Genomic DNA, 25,481 nt, shown 5'->3' with positions numbered 1-25,481 from the left:
TTTAATTGCTAAACTTATGATTGGTAGAATCGAGTGGGGAAGGGAAAAGGGAATGAGGCTAGCCAGAATCGAATTGGCATTGCCTCCATGAGCACTATTCCTCATCAATAATGAAGAGTAACTACAAGTAGCAATACTTAACCACATTTTTCTGTAGTGTGACAGCAGCTTTGCAGTTTCTAAAATACTGTCGCTTTAGCAAGTAGCCATTAACAAGCTATTTCCAGAGTAGTGGCGCAGCATGGCACAACGCTATATCACAGTTTTTTAAAGTCATATTATATTGCGTGGGCAGCTTTATAACTGAGAGAACTAAGGTAAATCAAACACACTCTTCTAAACACTCCTCCCTTTCTCTCTCTCTCTCTCTCTCTCTCTCTCTCTTTCATATGTAGCGCTAAAAAGTCTGATTCATTTTAGCAGATCATTTTACTCTGCTGATTGATTTCAATAAAATGGTTAAAAAAATTCCCAGCAAACCATTTTTATTTTATTTTATTTAGTTTATTTTATGGAGTTTAGTTAAGTAATCTGGCATTGCAGTTAGCATTACCAGCTTTAGGGTCAAAATTAGTTTTGTTTTTGCACTCTATATGTAAATATAATGATACATTTTATACTTTTTAAAGAGTAATTATTGCGGAAATAGTATACTTTAAAACAATACACTTAAAAAAATGTGAAATGCATGTTTTCTGATACAAAATTTACAATATTTACAATTAAATGAAAATTTAAATAGGTTACATTTTAGATTTATTGCAAATAGCTGAACTTAAGAGTGCTTTTTTGACCCACTTATCAAGGATTTACATATTTAAATGTAATTTCATAATTACTTCTATTGTGTTTGAAATAGGGCTGAACTGCCAAATGTACGGTATTGACGAGCATTTATGATAAAGTAAAATATACCTTTATATCATTTCTATTGAAACCTGTGTCATATATTTGAGATTACCCATTTGTAATGATGAATTTGTAATTTAGTATATTTAAAATAATTGTAATAACAAATAGCACTACTTAAGAACTTAAGAAATGGAATTGTGCTTTAAATTATGCTTTAAATACACATAAGGGGCTTTTTTTATCAATATTATATTTGCAAGTATAGTTTTTTTTTAAAAACATACTTTTAAGATACACACTAAAAGCACACATTAAATTAAATTAAGTGCACTTCTTTTTTAGAAGGGTTTTCTATATTTTTCTTTTTTACGTGTCATGTACCTGACTACTTTTTATATACCGAAGCTTTGTGTAATCTACAGTAACTACTTTAAAAGATGAGTAGGATGTCTGACAGGCTACAGTTTTAAAGCACATTCCTCAACATTGCCTGTAAGCCACTGCTCGGAGTTTATAAATATAATACACTGCATGGAATGGAAATATCATTTCAATATCACCATCTTTCATTCAAAAAGCATCTATGCATGGACACTGCGTGTAACCTCCTTTTTTCCTCCATCAACAGGTCTTTCCGCTCCATATTCATATATTTCCCCCTTGAATGATTTTTCCATCACATTTCTTTTCCTCTTGTTTCCTCCCACCATCCTGTCTTTCTCTAAGTGAATTGAAAGAAAGAGGGGCAAGAAATGAAGACGTGTCACTGCGGGGCAGCTGGTGTGAAGAAACTGGGGCTGGTGCTGCCATAATAGGAGCTGTATACTAATTCAGAACAGTGGAGAAGAGTGATTGGATTTGACTCATTATCCAAATGCAGTAATTAAAGCCTGGGGGAGGTTTAGAGAGCAGAGTAGAGAGGCCGTGCCCTCAGTCTTGAACACACACACACACACTGACACAGACAGACAAGGACACGGACAGAGCTAGACAGGACAGGCAAGACGCAAATGGGGTGAGACAGTTGAAAAGGAGGGTGCAATGAACTCAGCAGGGAAAAAGAAATGGAGACACTCGTATCTAGTGTTGTAGATGGTCAAATATACCATTGATTGGCTCATTAAAAGTCCACAGGGTTCCAACACTATTCCAAGAGCTTCACAATTACTCAAAAGACAATCGAAATGAGGAGAAAAAGAGAACCGGGGTTCCAGATACCCCATGGTTGCAAACCACATAACAGCGTCTAAAAAATCTCTTTAAAAATAGAGGATCAAGTTCTTAGAAATGTACACTTTGTGTTCATCATGGTTGGGCAAAGTTACTTTTAAAAGTAATGCAATACAATATTGTATTACTCTCTTTAAAAAGTAACTAATTGCATTACTTAGTTACTTTTTGTTGAGAGTAATGCGTTATGTTACTTTTGCATTACTTTTCCTCACCTGGGCGGCATTTAACTAAAGTCATTTTTGCTTATTAGTATGGTTGGATCATCGAAGGTCAGCAGCAAAGACATAATAAAGTGAGATTAAATACATAAAGTATATTTGTGTAATTTATGTTTAATTATTGCAGGTTTGGGTAATGTTCTGAGTTCGTATTTCACTGTTTTTATTCATTTTGAGGAATACTGAATCTGTTTTTGTGCAAGTGAGATTAGTAAATGTATACTCACATTTAGTCTAGAAATGAGAGCTTTTAGCGTATGTTCTACAGGGAAGACTCTAATGCCACATCATTCATTCATACTAATAGGTCTGGACAATCACTACTTGACACCTGGAGTATATAAGCACTTAACTCTCTGTTTACATTTGCAGTCGATGACCCTGATGTTCCCCTCCATCCTCCCCACCACCACCATGTTGGTCCCTGTCCAACCCTAAGGTAGGCTCCACCCCTGCCTTCACCTTTAGGCAGGATCAGCCAAATCTGCATCCACCAGGATTTGGATTAAGGACGGGGCCAACGCCAAAGAAATTTTCTATATAACTATACACGAATCATTGTAGCTCACTACCATCTGTTAATACTTTATGGAATAAAAACCATGTAAACGTTCACCTGCCCTCTGAGTCTTTCTGGTAGACATCCTGATCTAATCTTGCGTGTCCCAAAACGGTCAAATAGTGTGATATTTTATCATGAGTGAGAGAAACTCCAAAAATTGCGTACTGTCTGAGTAGCTACTTCATTTGATCATTACAAAAGTATGTTATATGTAGTATGCATTTGCATAGTATGAATAAATAACAGACATACTGCATCCACCATGTGACCTACGGCATCAGTTGTGTCACTTCACTGCCATTCCTGACTCCTCTCCCATGGCCTCATATGACAGTACAATTTCCAACAAATGCATATTTCAGAATCTCATTGGAAGCAGTAGGTCATATGGGTTGCACCAACAAATCGACTAGTCGACTTTCACGCTCTGTCATGGCACTTTAAGTATGACATTGACTAGTCGCTGCTCATGGCCTAAGGGGGCGCAGCAGGATAAGAAATCTTTGAAGTCCACATTTACTCTCCGTACCCAACAGTTAATGACAAAAAAATGCATATACTCCGAGAGCGCTCCACAAGAAATGTTTGATTATACCATCTGGATTCTCAATATTGATCGGATGAATGCACATTTTAAACAGCTTATTGTACACATAAGTTAATCGCTGTTCTAAACTGTGCTGCTACATTACGCACACACAGACAGTTGCGCACAGATTGCGCATGCTCATAGAATCATTCAGTAGCACACAAATATATTGTTCTGTGATTCTGCGATTTTCCAATAAAATGGCTGAGAAACGGAAAAGTTCTAGCATATATTTTTTAGTAACTAAAACCCACAGTTTCACTATTTCTAGAGAGAAGCTGCCAGGTAGAATAAATTCACATGCAATCGCTCTCTCACTAATGCATTCATATAAATGTAATTTTTACTGTGCTTCTTTATCTGTATTTGATCTAGAACAAGCAGAAATCAGTGAGAAATATAATGACCCAAAGACAAAAGAACTGATAAAAATAAGCTGTTATGTAGGAGCAATATTTGTGGGCAGCGTCATATCATATGCCATAGCTGTGCACAAGGCAACCCAAGTCTCAGCTTGAGGTTCAGACTTATGGCTCGTTCACACCGAATGCATTTTTGCTTTCAAAAACGCAAGACCCAGGCAGTGGAATGGGGGGGAAAACGCGAGAAACGTCTCAAGACGCGAGACAACTTAATCGCCGCCTTTTTAGAAAGCTGTGTCATGCATGAGACGCTGCAAAAGACGCAAGACACGAGCGCAAAAGTCATACATGTCTGTCTAGTGCGAGTTTACATAGAAAAACAATGGAAAAGTAGCACACTGGAATGGAAAAGCGTGTTCTGTGTGAACAGACCCTTATTGGTTCATTAATGATGTCATCATCGACTAGTCGACATCGACTCGACTTTAATCACATAAAATAAATGTCGACTTAATCACATAAATGTCGAAAAATCTGAGGTCGTTCAACCCCGGGTAGGTCATCTAGGTACTTTTCACCTATTGTTTTATGAATACTCTGAATTCAAGCATACAGTACAACTCTTTTCATGTACCCTTTTTTTGCCTATACTATAGTAGGGAAGTCAGCATATTAAGATCCTGAAAAGTCTGGGTCCACTATATGATTTTTTTTTTTTTTTTAAATAAAACAAAAACAATATATATATATTATTTCATGAATATATATATATATATATATATATATATATATATATATATATATAAATCGCATTTCAATTTAAAAACAAAATCATACAAGAATGAGAAAAAGATTTAATACAATTGTCTTCTAATTGTGTGTGATACATTAGCGCACAGATCATTCATTTGTCACGTGTCACATGAATCCTCTATGACAAGGAACGATTGCCACTAAAAAATTCATCTGCCCGGTGAACTCAAAAAGCTGCAAAAAAATATTAGTCAATCAACTGAATTGAGCTTAAAATACCTGATTATCAGAGCTGCCTATCAATGAATGAAGCAATGACTGATTAAGCAATTAGGAGCTCTAATAGTGAGAGGCAGGTCTGTGAAGCAGGTTGTGAGGGATAAAGATACTGCGGGGTTGAGTGTGGATGCCATCAGCTTCTTCTTCCTCTTTCAGTGCATCTCCAGGCACCACTTAATCACTCAGTTGCTCATTAGCGCACAGCTCAAGCTTTAGAAATGGCACCATTAGAGCCGGCATGGCTGCCACGCCAGCACTACTACAGTGATGTGAACAGTTCAGAGAGGGCCCACATGTCAGCAAGTTTGGCCTCTTGGAAATTACTTGTATATGACCAAACAATTCTAATTGGTCCAGTTCTTGCAAGTCTATTTAAATGGCCAAATAAAACATTTTTGTATACAACATTACTTTCCAGTTGAGCATTATTCCAAGACTATAGCAATTACTGTAACTAAAGCAAATGTATTTTAGTAAAACATTAATATTAGGGCAGTCAATTACAAATGACTTGTATAATATGCTGATTAATAATTCACAATATGCAATTAATCATATATCAGTATAAATATAATTGTCCCATGAACATAATTGAAGACATTACATCACTGTACCATTGAATATCACTGAACATAAGCCTATCACTGATCTACAGCAATACATTTAATCGAGTTTGTCAATCTAAATTGAGTTTGACTCATTTAATTGAGTTGACTGCAGACCTCACTACATGATCACGCAGCAAGTCTTTATTTTATTAAGCAACATTTGTTCCCTTTTGTGGGAACTATCGACGCTACGTCAATGACGTGATGGGTTCCCATCACGTCATTGACGTAGTGTCTCGTTCCCTTACTCAGGGAACAAGGGTTACATCAGTAACCCGAGACGTTTTCTTAACATGTTTTTAACATGCCCTGCCATTTTTGCAGTTATTTTGACAGGTGTTTAACCCTGATCAACTTTGTTATATGACACTTCACAGACACAATAGTATGTATGACCGATGTATCACTTTTATGTCATTTTTGCTTTTAATTCAAAATATTCACAAACTTGTTAACTATATTGAGAAATATCTGTGATATTTGTAAGTAAAAATGTCTTTTAAACACCTTTATAATAATCATGTAAGTCGATCTATATGTTATAACGTGCAATGGCCATCGACATGTTAGTTTGTGCTGCAACAAAGAGAATCCAAGCTGTCAGATCTAAAACATGTAAATTCACCCTCTTCTTCTGAAAGACATTAAAGTAGTTGGCCAGAGGAGAATAGAGAAAAACTGAACATGACCGATATGATAAACAAAATAAGAGAAATATCAAAATCTACTGCAGGCAGTAGATCATTTTCCTTTTTAGCACCTAAACTCTGGAACAGTCTTCCTAGCATTGTTCGGGAAGCAGACACACTCTGTCAGTTTAAATCTAGACTAAAAAACATCTCTTTAACCTGGCATACACATAATACATTATCTACTTCTATAATTCTAATCATGTAAATTGTCAGGCTGCATAAATTAGGTCAGCCGGGAACCAGGAACACTTCCCATAACACCTGATGTACTCGCAACATCATAAGAAGAATGGTGTCTATGCTAATATTAGTCTCTCTGTTTATCCCGAGGTTTACCATAGTCTTCCAGATCCAGGCCATATTCAGCTGAGATGAAGGAACTTCACCTTGACATGACGACAACACAGCCCTGAAGTGTCAAGTAAACTATCCCCTGTGAAGGCCTCCTTCCCTTTCCTTTCCCTGTGTATAGATAAAGTGTTGTGATGATAGAAAAAATGATACCAGTTCACATGGATCCACGGAAACAACTAATAATTCTGTATTATGCGGGCCAGACAAGTCATTTGGCAATGTCACTTTGTAAAGAAAGACTAAGCGTCTGCGCATATACATATGAAAACGCGCATACTTATAGACTAAACACGTAAACGAACGACAAGAATGCATTAAAAGTATTCGGTTTTCTGTTAAAAAAGGCGTTTTCCTAGAGCTGCTGTAAAGCCAAAACAATCTCTGTCCATTGATTCTCCTATTATCACTGTGAAGCTGCTTCGAAACAATCTGTATTGTGAAAAGCGCTATATAAATGAAGATGACTTGACTCGACTTGATAAACATGATTTCACCAAGTACAACATGTTCCTGAATCAACATCTTTGTTGATGCTGGAACAACTCCATTTGAGCAACAAGTTAACAGTTAATGTCAAGTTTAGGCTCAAAACCAGGGTTAGGTGCTTCTACATCAGTGTTATTCGCCTATCATTTTCCTCTGATTTTAGGGATCAGTTATGGGTAGAGTTAGGTTTAGGGGTAGGGATAGGTTTAGGACTACATATTCGAACAAAATATGTTGATCCAGGAAGATGTCTTACTTGGCAAAATCACGGTGACCTTTGTGGTATTTGCCAAACACTGACCACATTCATCTCTGGCTCAGTGCCAAGTGCGAAAGCAGATTTTAATCCAGCAGTTCATGTGACAGACTGAACTTTGTACATCTCAAAGGGTGAAAATATTTTTGTATAGAGGAGCTAGAAAGAAACCACCTTAGCAACTCCCTGTCTCTGAGATTAACCATTCATATTTTCTTAAGAAAACGTAAAAAACTTAGTGTCCTCTCTCCTCTCTTTTATCAATAAAAATGGCAAATGCCCAAAAACACGTGAAAAGAAAGTCAAAGAGTAGCAGAGGCCTATATATGCACATAGTGAAACTAAGGGATAGAGGCTGAGAAAGCAGATTTCAAAAGAAAATACTTTGAGCAGAAAACGCTGAAGGTCACTTTGTGTCTCTCCTCCCCGATCGACGTCTGTTTCTTTCTCTACAGCCTCTCCCCAGCTCTCCGGCTATCACAACCACCCGCACCGAACCCAATTACAGCCCAGCACTGCATCCCATGTCTCACTCACACACCCATGTGTCCACATCACACCACACGCCTCTCCCGGCGCGACACATCACACCCCACACTCAGCGTCTCTGCACCCTCCATCAGCCTCATGGCCAGGCTGAGAGAGAGCGACGACTGGAACTGCTAGGATTAAGATTAGGACTCGGTCAGAGCGAGAGACTAATATGAAGGGGCTGACCACACAAAGCGCCATGCATTTCCCATGGAGGACAGGATGTGACTCGCGCAACATGACTGATGCAACACTCTTTCCTGTACTAACCTTGTGTTAAAATACCCCAAACAATGTCTCACCTTGAGACTAAAGCCTTCCTTAGACCATTTCCTTCAGTGTTTTTTCTGCCCCCTTATTGTGAAATATAGCCAGTGAGAGAGAGAGAGTAATTTAGGGCACGCTGCAGTCTCTGAGTCCTGTGATTTCATTTGCGTAGAGGTAATAAAACTACTTCATAGGGCAAAGGATAAAACCAGCGGCATAATGCCACCAGAGACTTTGGTTAGTCCGGCCTGTCATAAGCTAATGGCAGCCGCATTATAAACGGATATAAATGGAAACTCAATACTGCCTTCCCTAATCAAAAAGAGGAGAGGGAGGGAGCAAGTAGGCCAAGAGGGGAGAGTGGAGTGCGTAAGTCAAGGAGAAATAAAGTTGGATTCATCAAATCCCTGTCTTTAAATAGAGTTGTTTCACTACTTTCTAACACTGAAAGCAGAAGTGCGATGCCAAGATACCTATTTGACACTTGCGTTTTCATCAAGATGCCATTGTTGTTGAGTGAAATCTATAAGCCATTTGTAAAACACTCTCTGTCTGTTGTCTGAAAGGCATTCAGTAGTTTTTGTCATGTTCATGATTAAAATGTATATAAATCTGCTCTTTTAAAGGGAGTTTATATAAGATTCATTTTGAGCAAGGGCTTTTTTGAAATTTCTATGTTCTTTCCCCCATTTGGGGGGGAATAATCAAGAATAAATTGTAGCCTGCTATGTAAAGCCAATCTGAAGCCTATGTGATTGTAAAACACCTTTCCCATTGAAATCACTGGAGGGTTCTTTGATGCTGCGTCAGATATTTTTACACAAATACGATACTTAACATAGCACAAAGTATTTTTGCCAAAGCAATGGTGGCCTTGGGTTTTATACTGAATTTTATACTTGGGTTTTTAATAAATATATACAAATATAAATATCCTATGCACTTGTCACTCATAACTAATTCATTCCAAGTGTCTGACAATAGAGGGTTACAAAGATAAAGTCAGTAGCATCCTATGTGATCAACCCTGCTGTATACAGAATAAAACATCTTTAAAACATCTTTTCTAGGCCACTGATCACTGATATGACTCCGGTCTTGAGAGAGTACATAAATTAAAATATCTCTTTTAAAAGTACTATTTATTTCTTTAGGTATAAAACATTTTACTTCCTGCACCTATGAAGTGTAATATATATATATATATATATATATATATATATATATATATATATATATATATATATATATATGGTCATTGTGATTTTGCCAAGTAAGAAATGTTTCTGGATCAACATATTTAGTTGATCCTGGAACAACATTCCAGTCTGAAAATTTAGTCTTAACCCAAGTCCTACCCCTAAACCTAATCCTACCCATAACTTATCCCTAAAATCAGAGGGGAAAGATAGGTGAATAACACTGATGTAGAAGCACCTAACCCTGGTTGTAAGCCTAAATTTGACATAAACGGTAAACTTGTCCCTTAAATCTGATTGGTTGATTGGAATGTTGTTCCAGCATCAACAAAGATGTTGATCCAGGAACGTCTTACTTGGCAATAGAGGTGACCGTATAGATACACCGATCAGGCATAACATTTTATCCACCTTCCTAATATTGTGTTGGTCCCCATTTGCTGCCAAAACAGCCCTGACCCGTCGAGGCATGGACTCCACTAGACCCCTGAAGGTGTGCTGTGGTATCTGCACCAAGATGTTAGCAGCAGACCCTTTAAGGCCCAATCCCAATTCTACCCCTTACCCCTTCCCCTTTCCCCTTCCCCTTTGTTTCGCGCGTTCACGTGAAGGGGTAGGGGTGTCCCAATTCTCATTTGGTTGGAGGGGAAGGGGTAGGGGGAAGGGGTAGGGGGAAGGGCCAGGTAGCCCTTCAAACGAAGATTTTTCGGGACCACACTTCAGACGAAGGGGTATGATAAATTTCCAACATGGCCGACCGAGCGAGCAGAGAGACCCATAAATGTAAGTATTTTTTTACGGTAAACAGTATTTTAGTAATAAATAATCACTTGTTTTATGTTGCCTTTAATCTTGTGTTCATGTATACGGTTATGTTCTCCGAAAAAAGATTTGTTAAAATCGCTATGAAAAAAGTTTGCTAATGTTTTTTACTTTATGATAGTTCAACAACATATTTTTTTATATTTTATTGAAACCCGCGTTGATTTGACAACATAAATTCAAATCCGGTGGCAGCTAACTTGTCTTTTTGCCGCATACCTGATTAATGTATTGTTTTGTTGTGGTTACGTCCATAAATATGTGTACGTTACATGATATAAACAAAAAGTGCATTCAGTTTGCGTGCTTATTCATCAGTATTGTATGTAGCTGTCGCCCAGTCAACAGAGATCACTACAGCTATCGATGGCATCTTAGAAGTGTGTGATAAACATCGGCGCATCTATGACGTAGGAGCTAGCGACGACTTATGATGACGTGTAACGGTCTAGTAGTGGTGTCCCATTTCTTAGGGGAATATTTTCAGCCCTACCCCTTGACACTCTGTTTCAAGGGGCAAGGGGGAGGGGAAGGGGTAGGGGTAAGGGGAAGGGGAAGGGGTATAAAATAGAATTGGGATTGGGCCTAAGTCCTGTAAGTTGTGAGGTGGGGCTTTCATGGATCGGACTTGTTTGTTCAGCACACCCTACAGATACTCGATTGGATTGAGATCTGGGGAATTTGGAGGCCAAATCAACACCTCAAACTTGTTGTTGTGCTCCTCAAACCATTCCTGAACCATTTTTACTTTGTGGCAGGGCGCATTATCCTGCTGAAAGAGGCCACAGCCACCAGGGAATACCGTTTCCATGTTCTTCAGCAATGCTTAGGTAGGTGGTACATGTCAAAGTAACATCCACATGGATGGCAGGACCCAAGGTTTCCCAGCAGAACATTGCCCAAAGCATCACGCTGCCTTCGCCGGCTTGCCTTCTTCCCATAGTGCATCCTGGTGCCATGTGTTCCCAGGTAAGACACACACCCAGCCATCCATTTGATGTAAAAGAAAACGTGATTCATCAGACCAGGTCACCTTCTTCCATTGCTCCGTGGTCCAGTTCTGATGCTCACCTGCCCACTGTTGGCGCTTTCGGCAGTGGACAGGGGTCAGCATGGGCACCCTGACTGGTCTCGGCTATGCAGCCCCATACGATGCACTGTGTATTCAAACACCTTTCTATCAGAACCAGCATTAACTTCTTGATCAGTTTGAGCTACAGAAGCTCATCTGTTGGATCAGACCACACAGGCCAGCCTTCGCTCCCCACGTGCATCAATGAGCCTTGTCCTCCCATGACCCTGTCGCCGGTTCACCACTGTTCCTTCCTTGAAACACTTTTGATAGATACTGACCACTGCAGACCGGGAACACCCCACAAGAGCTGCAGTTTTGGAGATGCTCTGACCCAGTCGTCTAACCATCACAATTTGGCCCTTGTCAAACTCACTCAAATCCTTACGCTTGCCCATTTTTCCTGCTTCTAACACATCAACTTTGAGGACAAAATGTTCACTTGCTGCCTAATATATCCAAACACTAATGGGTGCCGTGATGCAGAGATAATCAGAACAAAAAATCTAGGCAATGCACATATGTTCACAAATGCATCTAGGTTTTGTTTGTTTGTTTGTTTTTGTCCCAAATAGCTGTGCTTCGATGTGACAGGTTATTCTGTTTTTATGTCCCCTCATTTTGGTCACATTTATGTATTTTCTAGTTGTTCTTTTTATATATGCTTTATGTCCCCATCAGTCTCTCTTTCTGCCTTTGGCTACTGCTGATAATTATGTTAGAGAACATACACACACACATTGACACAAGCGCATGTGTAAATGCAACATCAGTACATACCAGTACAAAGTGATGACACAATTACACACCAGTGTGAAAGCCAGACGTCTCCATAATGCCCATCCCACAGCACACACACACACACACACACACACACACACACACACAAAATGAATAAAAGAAAATGTGCAGACCAGACCAGACCAGACAGCAGATAATGTAGGGCTTCAGACACGGCCTCTGTCTCTCATCAGTGGAGACACACAACCACACACACAGACAGGAGAGAGAAGCATCTTCAAAGGCTCATTTGAAAGAACACACCGCCACCACTCTCGCTCACCCCCCCCCCCCCTCCTCCCACACTCCCAATATATATTCAAAGGCCATCCATTAACCTTTCACTCGCACAGACCTGTCTGTGATCTACTGCTCTCAGCTCATGCTTTGAAGAACATGGCACAGCCAACAGCAGAGGAGAGGAGAGGAGAGGAGAGGAGAGGAGAGGAGAGGAGAGGAGAGGAGAGGAGAGGAGAGGAGAGGAGAGGAGAGGAGAGGAGAGGAGAGGAGAAGAGAAAGTACAAGAGAGCAGAGGAGAGACAAGATGGGGAGATGAGATGAGTAAAGAAATGAGGGTAGAGAAGAGGAGAGATGGGAAGAGAGGAGGCAAACCTATACTAGACATAATGACAAGATAAGGATGAGGAGAAGAGAAGAGAGAAGTACTACAAGAAGAGGACAGACAACACTGGGCAATGTGAGAGAAACAAACAAACAAACAAATATAATAAATGTAAATGTGATGAGAGATGGAAGGCATTAGAAAAGAGCGAAAAAGAGTGGTAAATATTGTAGCTATATATGCTAAAGACACCCCAAGAGTGGTGTGGATCATAGCAACAGCAGCACGCATACAGTTAACATCAGATTTAAAAATAAATAAATAAATAAATAAAAAGCATCACACTTTGAGCAAACAGTAAGACTCCCCTTCAAACTGCATCCCGGTTCTGATTAAGCACTAGTGTTGCGGCTTTATTTATGCATTAAAATCAGCCAATACATGCATGAATTCAACCCTCACTGCTTCAAAAGCCAATGAATGCTGCATCCATGCAGCCCAAACAAATTCCTCTCTCATTAAACATTCAGGCAGGAAAGAGCTTGGAGAAAAATAAGGCAAAACAGCTGGTCCTCTAGAGCTGAATGAGAACTCAAGAAGAGGAGGAAAAAGAGAGAAAGAGAGAAAAAGTGTGCATGTGTGCACTACAGGACCGCAGGTCTTTCCACAAGAGCGACCATGAAGTGAGGACTTAAGTGTGTGTAAGATGAGGACAGATTGGAGCAGTCAGAGGGCCCACTGCTGCAATCACACACACACACACACACACACACACACACACAGAGAGAGAAAGAGAGAGATAAATAAACACACACACACACACACACACACACTAAATGAAACCGCTATGTCAAGACTTCATCATGCGCCCATGAGCGGTCAATACGCCAGCCCATTAAAGAGCACTAATGCGGTTTCACAGCCTATCTGCACATTTACAAGCAGCACATGAAGGGGCTACTTTGGCTGTCTGTTTACAAAAGGTGTCTGTCTGTCTTTGAGAGTCTGCAGGCAGAATCTGAAACATGCTCCAGACATTAATGCAACTCTTGACTACATTCTTGACAACAAAGTGCTGTGCTGCAGTGTGAAGGTGCTGAACAGCATTAACTGAGTGGAATGACGTTATTTAAAGTTGCAGAGTGTAAAGTCATTAAATGGAATTCCAGAAATAATGACTGATTCCAAAGAGGCTTCCCAAACACTTAGCCGTCTTCCAATGTTCAGACAAAGGTGTATTATACTTGAAGAAAGCTATCTGTTAGTATTCACATGTATCTCAACAACAGTGCCACAGGAGCATATGATTTGAAATCTGCCATGTTTGCTCATGGGTGCTCTGTTCTGCTTTTTTTAGTCAATTACTTGAGCCATAAAAGCAATATGACTAACGCTGGGTTCCAGAGAAATACTTGAAATTTGCCTCATCTGACATAAAAACGTTTCAGTCATGCTACATTCCAGGAATCTTGGAACACTGAGTCCTTCCACCACCAATAACCAATACACTCTTGTGGCAATTTGGGACTTTTTGTTGTTGTTTTTTTTTTTTTTTTTTTTAGTTTTTAGTTTTTTTTGGTAGCAAACTCATATGCTTTTTTTATAATCTCACTTGTATGTTGCAATAGGATCTGCTTAGGCCTCACTGAGTGTTAGATTTAGGGATGGACCTTCATGTTTAGTTTCTTTCTTTCTTTTTTATTTATAATGTATATTTTCATTCGAAATCGTACAAATTCATATAAAACTACCAACTCGTAAAATCGTTACATATTCTCATGAGATCAGGCTGAAATAACCAGTGAAACATCATATTTCAAGTCTACTTTTAAGAGCCCTCCACAATAATAATAATAATACTGGTAAAACATCTTATATATTATAATAAGATTTTTGTGATTTATATGTAGATTTCAACCATTTTATTTTGTCGGAATACATAGCTAATTTTGAATGGTCATCAATCACTGGCTAAACCTTGACAGCCTTGGTTTTGCGAGGTGCAGTGGGTACAGAAAGTATTCAGACCCCCTTAAATTTTTCACTCTTTGTTATATTGCAGCCATTTGCTAAAATCATTTAAGTTCATTTTTTTCCTCATTAATGTACACACAGCACCCCATATTGACAGAAAAACACAGAATTGTTGACATTTTTGCAGATTTATTAAAAAAGAAAAACTGAAATATCACATGGTCCTATCACATGGAGAAAACCAGACACTGCTCATCACCTGTTCAATACAGTCCCAACAGTGAAGCATGGTGGTGGCAGCATCATGCTGTGGGGGTGTTTTTCAGCTGCAGGGACAAGACGACGGGTTGCAATCGAGGGAAAGATGAATGCGGCCAAGTACAGGGATATCCTGGACGAAAACCTTCTCCAGAGTGCTCAGGACCTCAGACTGGGCTGAAGGTCTTCCAACAAGACAATGACCCTAAGCACACAGCTAAAATAATGAAGGAGTGGCTTCACAACAACTCCGTGACTGTTCTTGAATGGCCCAGCCAGAGCCCTGACTTAAACCCAATTGAGCATCTCTGGAGAGACCTAAAAATGGCTGTCCACCAACGTTTACCATCCAACCTGACAGAACTGGAGAGGATCTGCAAGGAGGAATGGCAGAGGATCCCCAAATCCAGGTGTGAAAAACTTGTTGCATCTTTCCCAAAAAGACTCAAGGCTGTATTAGATCAAAAGGGTGCTTCTACTAAATACTGAGCAAAGGGTCTGAATACTTAGGATCATGTGATATTTCAGTTTTTCTTTTTTAATAAATCTGCAAAAATGTCAACAATTCTGTGTTTTTCTGTCAATATGGGGTGCTGTGTGTACATTAATGAGGAAAAAAATGAACTTAAATGATTTTAGCAAATGGCTGCAATATAACAAAGAGTGAAAAATTTAAGAGGGTCTGAATACTTTCCGTACCCACTGTATATCAATCCTAAACTCACGCTATCCACCTTATTTTTAAGGTGTTTTCTGTGAATGTGTGAGACTTCCGATTTATTTCTTTGATGTCATCAAAGATGTCCATGTCTTTCTTCCTTCAGTCGAAAAGAAATTAAGGTTTTTGATAAAAACATTCCAGGATTTTTCTCCATATAGCGGACTTCAATGGGCACCAAACAGTTGAAGGTCAAAATTAGTTTCACTGCAGCTTCAAATTGTTCAACACGATCCCAGATGAGAAATAAGGGTCTTATCTAGTGAAACCATCGCTCATTTTCTGAAAAAAAAATGAAAATTATAAAAGTTTTAACCATAAATGCTCATCTTGAACTTGCTCTCTTCTTCTTCTTCTCCTCTATTAGAATTCCAGCAGTGTAGACACTGCTAAGTATATTACTGCCCTCCACAGGTCAAAGTTTTTAACTAATTTTTATATGCAATATCCTAGTTCAATAGTATATAACAATTAGTTCAAACTTTGACCTGTGGAGGGCAATAATATGCTTAGCAGTGTCTACACTGCCAGAATTCTAATAGAGGAGAAGAAGAAGACAGCTAGTTCAAGATGAGCATTTATGGCTCAAAACATTTTTTTTTTAGAAAATGAGCAATGGTTTCGCTAGATAAGACCCTTATTCCTCATCTGGTGTCGTTTAAAGCCCTTTGAAGCTGCACTGAAACTGTAATTTTGACCTTCAACTGTTTGGTGCCCATTGAAGTCCACTATAAGGAGAAAAATCCTGGAATGTTTTCATCAAAAACCTTAATTTCTTTTCGACTAAAGAAAGAAAGACATGGACATCTTGAATGACATGGGGGTGAGTAAATTATCAGGAAAAGTTTATTTAAAAGTGGACTAATCCTTTAAGTACAATGTATATCTTTTATTTCGAATATATACAAATGTCATTTAGATATTTTAGTTTGTCAAGAGATTTTAAGCACCGTTTTTGAAGAGTGCGCATGCGTACATGCTCTGGTACATATGAACAAGCATGATTGAATCTGGAAATAAAGCAAAATAACTGAGAAAAATTAGAATTAGTCCTCAGATGCCACGTCCATAATTTATAGCAAAAAATCCTAATTCGATCTCAAACGGATTCATTTAAAGAATTATTACTCCACCACCTGCGTGACAGCATTCACCAATGTGGCTGAATGACAGGTTTCCGACAATACGGTTTCGGGAAACAGTCATGACTAGCTAGTTGATTTGTTCGGTAATTCATTGTACTATGGTAGTGAAGCACACAGCAGATTTAAAAAGTACAAATCTGCTAAATAATTATTTTGGACAGTGGTGTTACAATACCAAGTCTAATGTATGTTTCTTGAGTGGATGGTGGAAAAGCCATGGAGAGTGATACTTGAACACTACTGCCAAATCAATAAATCCATTGTGACATCTATTATAGGCAGCTAGGCAAAAGATACTAGGCAAAATGTTTCCGTCGGGACTGTAGTTTGCCATGTTGCTCATGAAGGCACATAAGTAATACAAATTTTTCACCATCAAATCCATTACTGAAGGATTTCAAGTTTTATGCTACATTTTTGTTGTTGCTGGTGTTGTTGAACATCCTGTTTCACTCAGAATCGCATCAAATTTCAGAAGTAAAATGGGCTGTAAACAGCACTTTGTGTTGACTTCAAACTGATTACACCATTCGAAAATCCTTCCTCTCAGCGAACCAATCAAACGGTACGACAATCACCAGCAGTGCTGCTTACCCTAAGACATTTCAGAGAGGCATGAAACCATCCAGGCCGCCGGCATCAACGGTGAGCGATGTTCGACATTAATTTGTGTCACTCAACATCTCAAGGTCTCACTCAATCGAAAAGCCATAAATTAAGTCTTCGAAGGAGAATATTTGACAAATGAGTGAGCATTAGAGTGAAGAGCGACAATACTAGGAGTGTGAGATCAAGGGGTGAGCGTCAGACTGAGAAGTGATTTTATGCGATATGTGAGAGTGTTACATGGAGGCGTCAGAGTATTAGACTGAGTATGAGACACGCTGGAGAGTGTTTGAGAGAGCTGTTAGAGTACCAGACGGTGTTGGATGAAAGGAAGAAATCAGACTGTGAAAATGTGGATGAATGGAAGTATTAAGGGGATCAGAATGTGAGATCTTTTTCTCAGAAGTGTGTCTGTGTCTATATATGCATCCAAACAGACACACATACACGCAGTCCCAAAAGCATGCCTATGAGCAATTTATGATTATTAGTTTTGACATTTAAACACTGGAAGCTTTGGGGGAAAAAATCAAAATATAAAAATCATGTAACTCTACTGCATGCATTTGAGGCTACTTAGAAATATATGGAATCTTTTTTTTTTTTTTCTTTGAATTTCAAATCTAATTTGTCACATTTTTCTAGGCGAAGCCCTGAAACTGTCATATAAAGTGACAGATCACATATTCTGTAAAAAATTGAGGGAAAAAAACAAACAAACAAGCAAAACAAAAACAAGAAAAAAATAACAAGAAGAAAACACTCATTTCCTTTCATTAGTCTATAATCAAGTTTTGATTGTGTGAATTAATTCGAGTATGTGTTGATTTTTTTTTCTTTTTTTTTTCTAGTAATGGCATGTCAACACTCATTTTTGGAAAAGTTATTTCTGACAAAGTAAACAGTAAACAGTTATTTAAAAATGGTATATATGTGTATTTGTTAACTTTCCTAGTGAAAAAAATTGTATACTTAAAGGTGCCCTTGATTCAAAAATTGAATTTATCTTGGCATAGTTAAATAACAAGAGTTCAGTAGACATACAGTGAGTCTCAAACTCCATTGTTTCCTCCTTCTTATATAAATCTCATTTGTTTAAACGACCTCCGAAGAACAGGCGAATCTCAACATAACACCGACTGTTACGTAACAGTCGGGGTGTACGCCCCAATATTTGCATATGCCAGCCCATGATGTTCCCAACATTATAAAAGGCATTAGACAAGGGCAGCCAGTTAACATCTGGAGCTGCACACAGCCGAATCATCAGACTAGGTAAGCAAGAACAACAGCGAAAAATGGCAGATGGAGCAATAATAACTGACATGATCCATGATAACATGATATTTTTACTGATATTTGTAAATTGTCTTTCTAAAAGTTTCGTTAGCGTGTTGCTAATGTACTGTTAAATGAGGTTAAAGTTACCATCGTTTCTTACTGTATTCACGGAGACAAGAGTCGTCGCTATTTTCATTTTTAAACACTTGCAGTCTGTATAATGCATAAACACAACTTCATTCTTTATAAATCTCTCCAACAGTGTAGCATTAGCCGTTAGCCACGGAGGACAGCCTCAAATTTACTCAGAATAAAACTTTAACATCCAAATAAATACTTTACTCACATAATTCGAAGCATGCATACAGCATGCATGACGAACATCTTGTAAAGATCCATTTGAGGGTTATATTAGCTGTGTGAACTTTGATTATGCGATGTAATATAGTCGACAGCTGGTGTGGCAGGGAGCACGCGATTTAAGGGGGCGGCGCCGAGTGTAAATCAGTGCATTGTTAATGATGCCCCAAAATAGGCAGTTAAAAAAATTAATTTAAAAAAATCTATGGGGTATTTTGAGCTGAAACTTCACAGACACATTCAGGGGACACCTTAGACTTGTATTACATCTTGTGAAAGAACGTTCTTGGGCACCTTTAAGTAAAATTAATTTGTATGTACTTTAGTATAATTAAATGTATTTGTGGCATGCAATTGGTACACTTAAAAGTCTGCTAAATTGGAACAACTAATTTTGTACTAATGCATTTTAGTTGTCCGAAAACAGCAGTGCTGAAGTTCAACTAAAGTTGTATTAAATATACTAGTTTGTGCTAGTGTAACTATTCCAAGTATACTTAAGTACACTTTAAATATACTCTTGTATTTAGCTTTTGAAATGCAGAATTCACTCCGCATAAACTTCAAATGTATTTTGGTGACATTAGAATTACAGTTCAATTACACTGTAAGAGTGTTGAACATACATTAATATAACAAACTTTTAGTGATTTTAAAACACATTGCAATGGCATTCCAAGTAAACCTGAAGTGTGCTAATGGCATCATTATAGTGTGCTTCAAATAGGCTACAATAAAGTAATCTTTATAAATAATGGCACAGCTTAAGAATTTGTCTTTTACAGACACTGCCAACATACCAGTAACTTATTTATCCAGTGAACATCAGTGAGACAAAGGGAACATATGTATATCGAATGTAGGAACCAGTACGGGCAGGAATTGAACCTGGGTCGCTGTCACACAAGCGTACTCGCTTTACCTGTTGCGCTACCACACAGATATGTACCGTGCAAAACTGGGGTTACTTTGTGTTCTCTCTATACTGTTATAAGTACAGCTATAAGCACTAATGACAGCACAAATTATATGGATTAAAAGACTGCGAATCGCAGAGAAAAGTCTCAATATAGGCACAGTAAGTGGTGCGTGAAATAAACATGAAACAGCCTGTATATAACACGAAAGTGGGTTAAACTTTAAGCTGTTGAAGAAATAAAACCATCAGATGCAACATTAAATATCATCTGCAGAATGTTTTGCTTCCCTTTTTCTTGACATGATCTGTCATTAAAGATAGTTCACTTCTGAATTAAGTTTCCTGATAATTTACTCACCCCCATGTCATCCAAGTTGTCTATGTCTTTCTTTCTTCAGTCGGAAAGAAATTAAAGGTGCCCTAGATCTTCTTTTTAAAAGATGTAATATAAGTCTAAGGTGTCCCCTGAATGTGTCTGTGAAGTTTCAGCTCAAAATACCCACAGATTTTTTTTAATTCATTTTTTTTAACTGCCTATTTTGGGCCATCATTAAATATGCACCGATATATAGGTTGTGGCCCCTTTAATTCTCGTGCTCCCCCTCCCCCGGAGCTCGCACTTGCCTTGAACAGCATAAACACAGTTTACACATCTAATATAACCCTCAAAATGGATCTTTACAAGATGTTCGTCATGCATGCTGCATGCATGGATCGGATCATGTGAGTATAGTTTTTATTTGGATGTATTACATTTGATTCTGAATGAGTTTGATAGTGCTCCGTGGCTAAAGCTAACATTACACACTGTTGGAGAGATTTATAAAGAATGAAGTTGTGTTTATGCATTATACAGACTGCAAGTGTTTAAAAATGAAAACAGCGACGGCTCTTGTCTCCGTGAATACAGTAATAAACGATGGTAACTTTAACCACATTTAACAGTACATTAGCAACATGCTAACGAAACATTTAGAAAGACAATTTACAAATATCACTAAAAATATCATGTAATCATGGATCATGTCAGTTATTATTGCTCCATCTGCCATTTTTCGCTATTGTTCTTGCTTGCTTACCTAGTCTGTTGATTCAGCTGTGCACATCCAGACGTTCTGCCCTTGTCTAATGGCTTGATCATGGGCTGGCATATGCAAATATTGGGGGCGTACATATTAATGATCCCGACTGTTACGTAACAGTCAGTGTTATGTTGAGATTCACCTGTTCTTCTGAGGTCTTTTAAACAAATGAGATTTACATAAGAAGGAGGAAACAATGGAGTTTGAAACTCAGTGTATGTCTTTTCCATGTACTGAACTCTTGTTATTCAACTATCTCAATATAAATTCAATATTTAATTCTAGGGCACCTTTAAGGTTTTTGAGGAAAACATTCCAGGATTTTTCTCCATATAGTGGACTTCACTGAGGTTCAACGGGTTGAAGGTCCAAATTGTAGATTCAGTGCAGCTTTAAAAGGCTCTACACCATCCCAGACAAGGAATAAGGGTCTTATCTAGTGAAACAATCATAGCGCTCTATATGTGTCAACCTCTGGTTCAACCAATGTTAGGACATTGGGGGAGAATAAGTACTTGTACCAATAAGAGAAAACCAAAATGTGTAAATGTATGATTTCTATATCTATACTGCCATTCAAAAATTTGGGTCTGTACGATTTTTAAATTTTTGAAAAAAAGTATATAATTTTTTTGAAAAAAGTGAAAATATATTTGTAGTAAAATTAATTTATAGTAACATTTATTCCTGTGATGCAAAGCTGAATTTTCCAGTCTTCAGTGTCACATTATTCCTTTAGAAATCATTCTAATATGCTGATTTGCTTCTCAAGAAGCATTTATTATTATTATCAATGTTGAAAACAGCTGTGTCATTTAATATTTTTGTTGTAACATTATAAACAGGCATTTAAAGAGCTCTCAAAAAGTGAGGACCAGCCAAAATGTCCTCACTTTACTCTCTTGGTCCTCACTCCACTGGTCTAAAACTCAAACTGGTCCTCACAAATATATCTGTACAAGTACACACACACACACACACATTGGTTTTCCATGCTTTTCCATTGACATAATGTTTTTTTATACTGTACAAACTGTATATTCTATCCCCAAACCCTAAACCCATACCCATCACAGAACACCTAAACCTCCTTGGGGTTTACCAGGATCACACACACACACACACACACACACACACACACACACACACACACACACACACACACACACACACACACACACACACACAAAGTAGGTGAGAACAGCAGAAATGAGAAACAGAATTATGTGCTCTGTGTGAGTGTGTGTTATTTGTGGCACACTTTAATGGCAACACAAGGCGATCAATGAGCCCATAGAGGAACGAAGGCTTCCTTATTTCTCCAAATTGCCTGCACTAGCAGCACAACCTTGATAACACTCAATTGATTATTAATGCATTATTAATCCAGAGCCAGGTCACAGAGACAGCTGGAGGCACTCATGCACACATACACACACACACGTACAACACATTGATGAAGCGGCTCTGTGCTTGGGGCCAAAACGTGTCCAATGGAACACTGAGTACATCACATCAATTCACAGCAGCAGAACCAGGCAAATTAAACACAGGAAATACAGCGGCCACCAAATACACCTGGACAAGCAAACGCTGCACGCTTCCCTGCTCTCTGGGCCTGGCACGGGCCCCGCAGAGCAGCAGATGGTGCGGTGGTGTTGGAGTAGAAGGGCACTAGCTGGACAGACCCCCGCTACATCCCCCCATCCCTAGACCTCAGGCCCATCCCATCCACACCAGCTTTACTGCCACATGGGTCCCTACATCCACCACACTGGCCCATTTATAGAGCCAGGGGAAACCAGTATGTACCAGTGAAACTTCAAATTTATCCATATGTTTATCCATATGTAGTCAATAATTTTATTGCTTTATTAACTGGTTAACTTGACTCTAGAAATGTTGGGTTCAGCCTGCTTTTATTGGGTTATTTTTTTAATATTTTGATCCCAGTGTTGGGTAGTTTTTCTATAACTCAGCGGCTAGGTCATTTTTACTTTCAAAACAAATGATGAACCCCCTCACATACCTACCCAGCGCTGGGTCAGTGCAAGCCAATGTTGGGTAGTCTGTGCCAAACCGGTTAAAACTACATACATATGTCAACAACAATTTTGTGTTCTGTTCTGAGAGAAAAATTGCTGAGGGGAAATTCCTGAATGAAATTAACGTATGTATTACACTGTATTCCTATCAAATCAATGCTGTACAAAGAGGAAAATATCTGTAGTCTCACATTTTGCCATTTTTGTTTACTTGTAGTCGCAGCTAACGTCTGCTTTGAACGCTAGCCTTCTACAAATGCTGCACCGAATCTAAACTCAAAGCAAACGACGAGTCGGCGCCACCATGGAAGTTTCACGGCCGCCAAACGAATGCGTGACCAGGGCTGAAACACGACGCGACATCACATTCATATGCAACAAGTTGCCATATGCTACAATAGGACCGCTACTGAACTAGTGCGCTACCGGCACAGCTGTGGTCGCGCTATGCATTTGACGGTTTAAATTTAAATGACAGACGAGATGGCACAAGGTAAAGCTGTAGCCTATCTGATGTACCTTTTCAAAAATGAAAATATTAGATTGTCATTTAATGAACTGGAACAGCCTACTGATATCAGTTCCCTTTCGAAAGGGAACTCAACTCTGTATTCGAAAACGCAGCGTCTCGTTCCCTGTTCTCAGGGAACCATGGTTACATACGTAACCTGAGATGTTCCCTGTTCTCAGGGAACCATGGTTACATACGTAACCTGAGACGTTTTTGTTCAACAGATTTCCATTGGCTGCTATGCTCCTGTCACATCCTAAAACGTTTCTAAATGTTATTGAGTGTTTTATGATTGTAAAAGACTGACTTGTCATTGAATAAAAAATATTGTACATTAACTGTTTCTGTCCTACAACAGAAATGTTTATGCATTTTTATTATTTAAAATGAAAAACCATTAATATCAAATTGACTGACCCAACACCGTCAAAAAAAAACCAACCCAGAAAATGGGTTAATGTATGAAAAAAAGAAAAAAAAAAATCAGCATGTGCTCTGTCCAATATTTACCCAACTCTGGGTTGTCAAATAACCTAGAAATGGTTGTTTTTAACCCAGCATTTTTTAGAGTGTGTTAAGAGTTAAGAGGTTTTTGTGTGGTTCAAAAAGACCAGTCAATGTGTGTGTGTGTGTGTGTGTGGGTGTTTGTTTTGGAATAGCGTGAAAGTTGTGTCACAAACTGAGGTCCACACCAAAGAAACATGTACGCTGTGCAATGATCTAAAGAGAAGTAGGCATTGTACCAACCCTGTTCAGAGGGGCTGATGTTGCTCAGGGCGATGGTGCAGGTAAAGAGGATCCAGAGAGAGAGAGCCATGCTGTGGTGGGGGGAGTGCGGTCAGCGGGCGTTTGAATTTGGGGCACTCCTTCCCTCACGCCCTCTCACTGATGGAAAACCTGGTGAGAGGAGAACCAGAGAGACAAATGAGAAAGAGAGATCAATACTAATAGCAGGACCTAAATTCTTACTGTCGGCCTTTCCCTTCCATGGCTCAATAAACAAAGCAGTAGTGGCCTGTAATTCTGTTCATTCTGTCAAAGCGAGATGCCCACTATTGCTCCAACCAGATCCACGTTTTCTGGCTCTGCACAGCCCATTTCATGTCGCACTTATTCAATATAATTGAGTGGAGCTCTAGGCGTTCACTTGGCACAGTTCAGGTGGAGTTGGACGTGCTAGAGCTGAAGGGCGGCCATTTTGTTCTTGCACTAACACATCAACATCTGTTCCCTGTTCAACACAAATATACTGTGTTGCTTTTTGCCATTAATTTAGTAGTAACCAGGTAAACAAAAGCAAAACATGCCGTTCGAATATAAATTCGAAAGAATTGTCCAGAAACATGCAGACAATACAATACAAGCTCGAATTCAAGTGTAGTTACTTTTTAAAATGTGTCCAAATGCAATTCATTTACAGGCGTCAGAGTAACCCATCCCAGTCTACAGTCAATTCACTCTTTTAGGTTGAAGTTTGTCATAGTGGAGCATTCTTTGAAGAGAATCTGGGTAAAATAGAAAAACAGCAGGTTTCCTGTAATTCTGACCATTCTGTCAAGACGAGGTGCCCACTGTTGCTCCGACCACATCCATATTTCCTGGTCCTGCATGGCCCATTTTATAACGCTCTTACTCAAAATAACTGAGAGGAGCTCTAGGTGCAATATTGGCGGCAGTCAGTTTGAATTAGATGACTAAAGCTGAATGGCGGCCATTTTGTTCTTGCGTTAACACGGCAAAAGCTGTTCCCTGTCCAACACAACTATTCTGTGTTGCTGTTTGCCAATAATTTAGCAGTAACCAAATAAACAAAACAAAACATATGCTGTTATGTGAACTCAAATGAATAGTTCTGACTGAAGCCAAAAACATGCAAAATGAGCTATGCATTCTCGATTTTTTATTCCAAAATGTTGTTGTTACATTCCAAAATGTGTGAATGTTCTCTTTTAGAATGACTATTGTAATGGTGGAGCAATCATCTGAAGAGAATCTGAGTTAAACAGAAAAGCAGGAGGTGCCCTGTTGTTGCTCATTTTATATCACCCCTGTTGAAAAAAACAGCATATGCTAGTTATGTTTTGAAACATGGCAGCTGATTTGAG

General features: G+C 38.8%; 1 protein-coding gene across 2 annotated transcripts in view; it reads right to left on the bottom strand.

Annotated features, from left to right (window-relative positions):
* The window catches only part of adgrl1a (adhesion G protein-coupled receptor L1a), a 113,677-nt gene extending 89,380 nt beyond the window's left edge, over nucleotides 1–24,297 (bottom strand). For both annotated transcript variants that reach the window (XM_048167280.1, XM_048167348.1), the window contains exon 1: nucleotides 24,124–24,297. In XM_048167280.1, coding sequence (XP_048023237.1) covers nucleotides 24,124–24,193 — 70 coding nt within the window. In that variant the 5' untranslated portion in view covers nucleotides 24,194–24,297. The remainder of the gene's footprint in view (nucleotides 1–24,123) is intronic.
* Between the last annotated feature and the right edge of the window lie 1,184 nt (nucleotides 24,298–25,481).

The sequence above is a fragment of the Megalobrama amblycephala genome, linkage group LG1 (genome assembly GCF_018812025.1).
Source record: "Megalobrama amblycephala isolate DHTTF-2021 linkage group LG1, ASM1881202v1, whole genome shotgun sequence".
Lineage (NCBI taxonomy): Eukaryota > Metazoa > Chordata > Actinopteri > Cypriniformes > Xenocyprididae > Megalobrama > Megalobrama amblycephala.
This window is presented reverse-complemented; position numbering and strand designations above follow the sequence as displayed.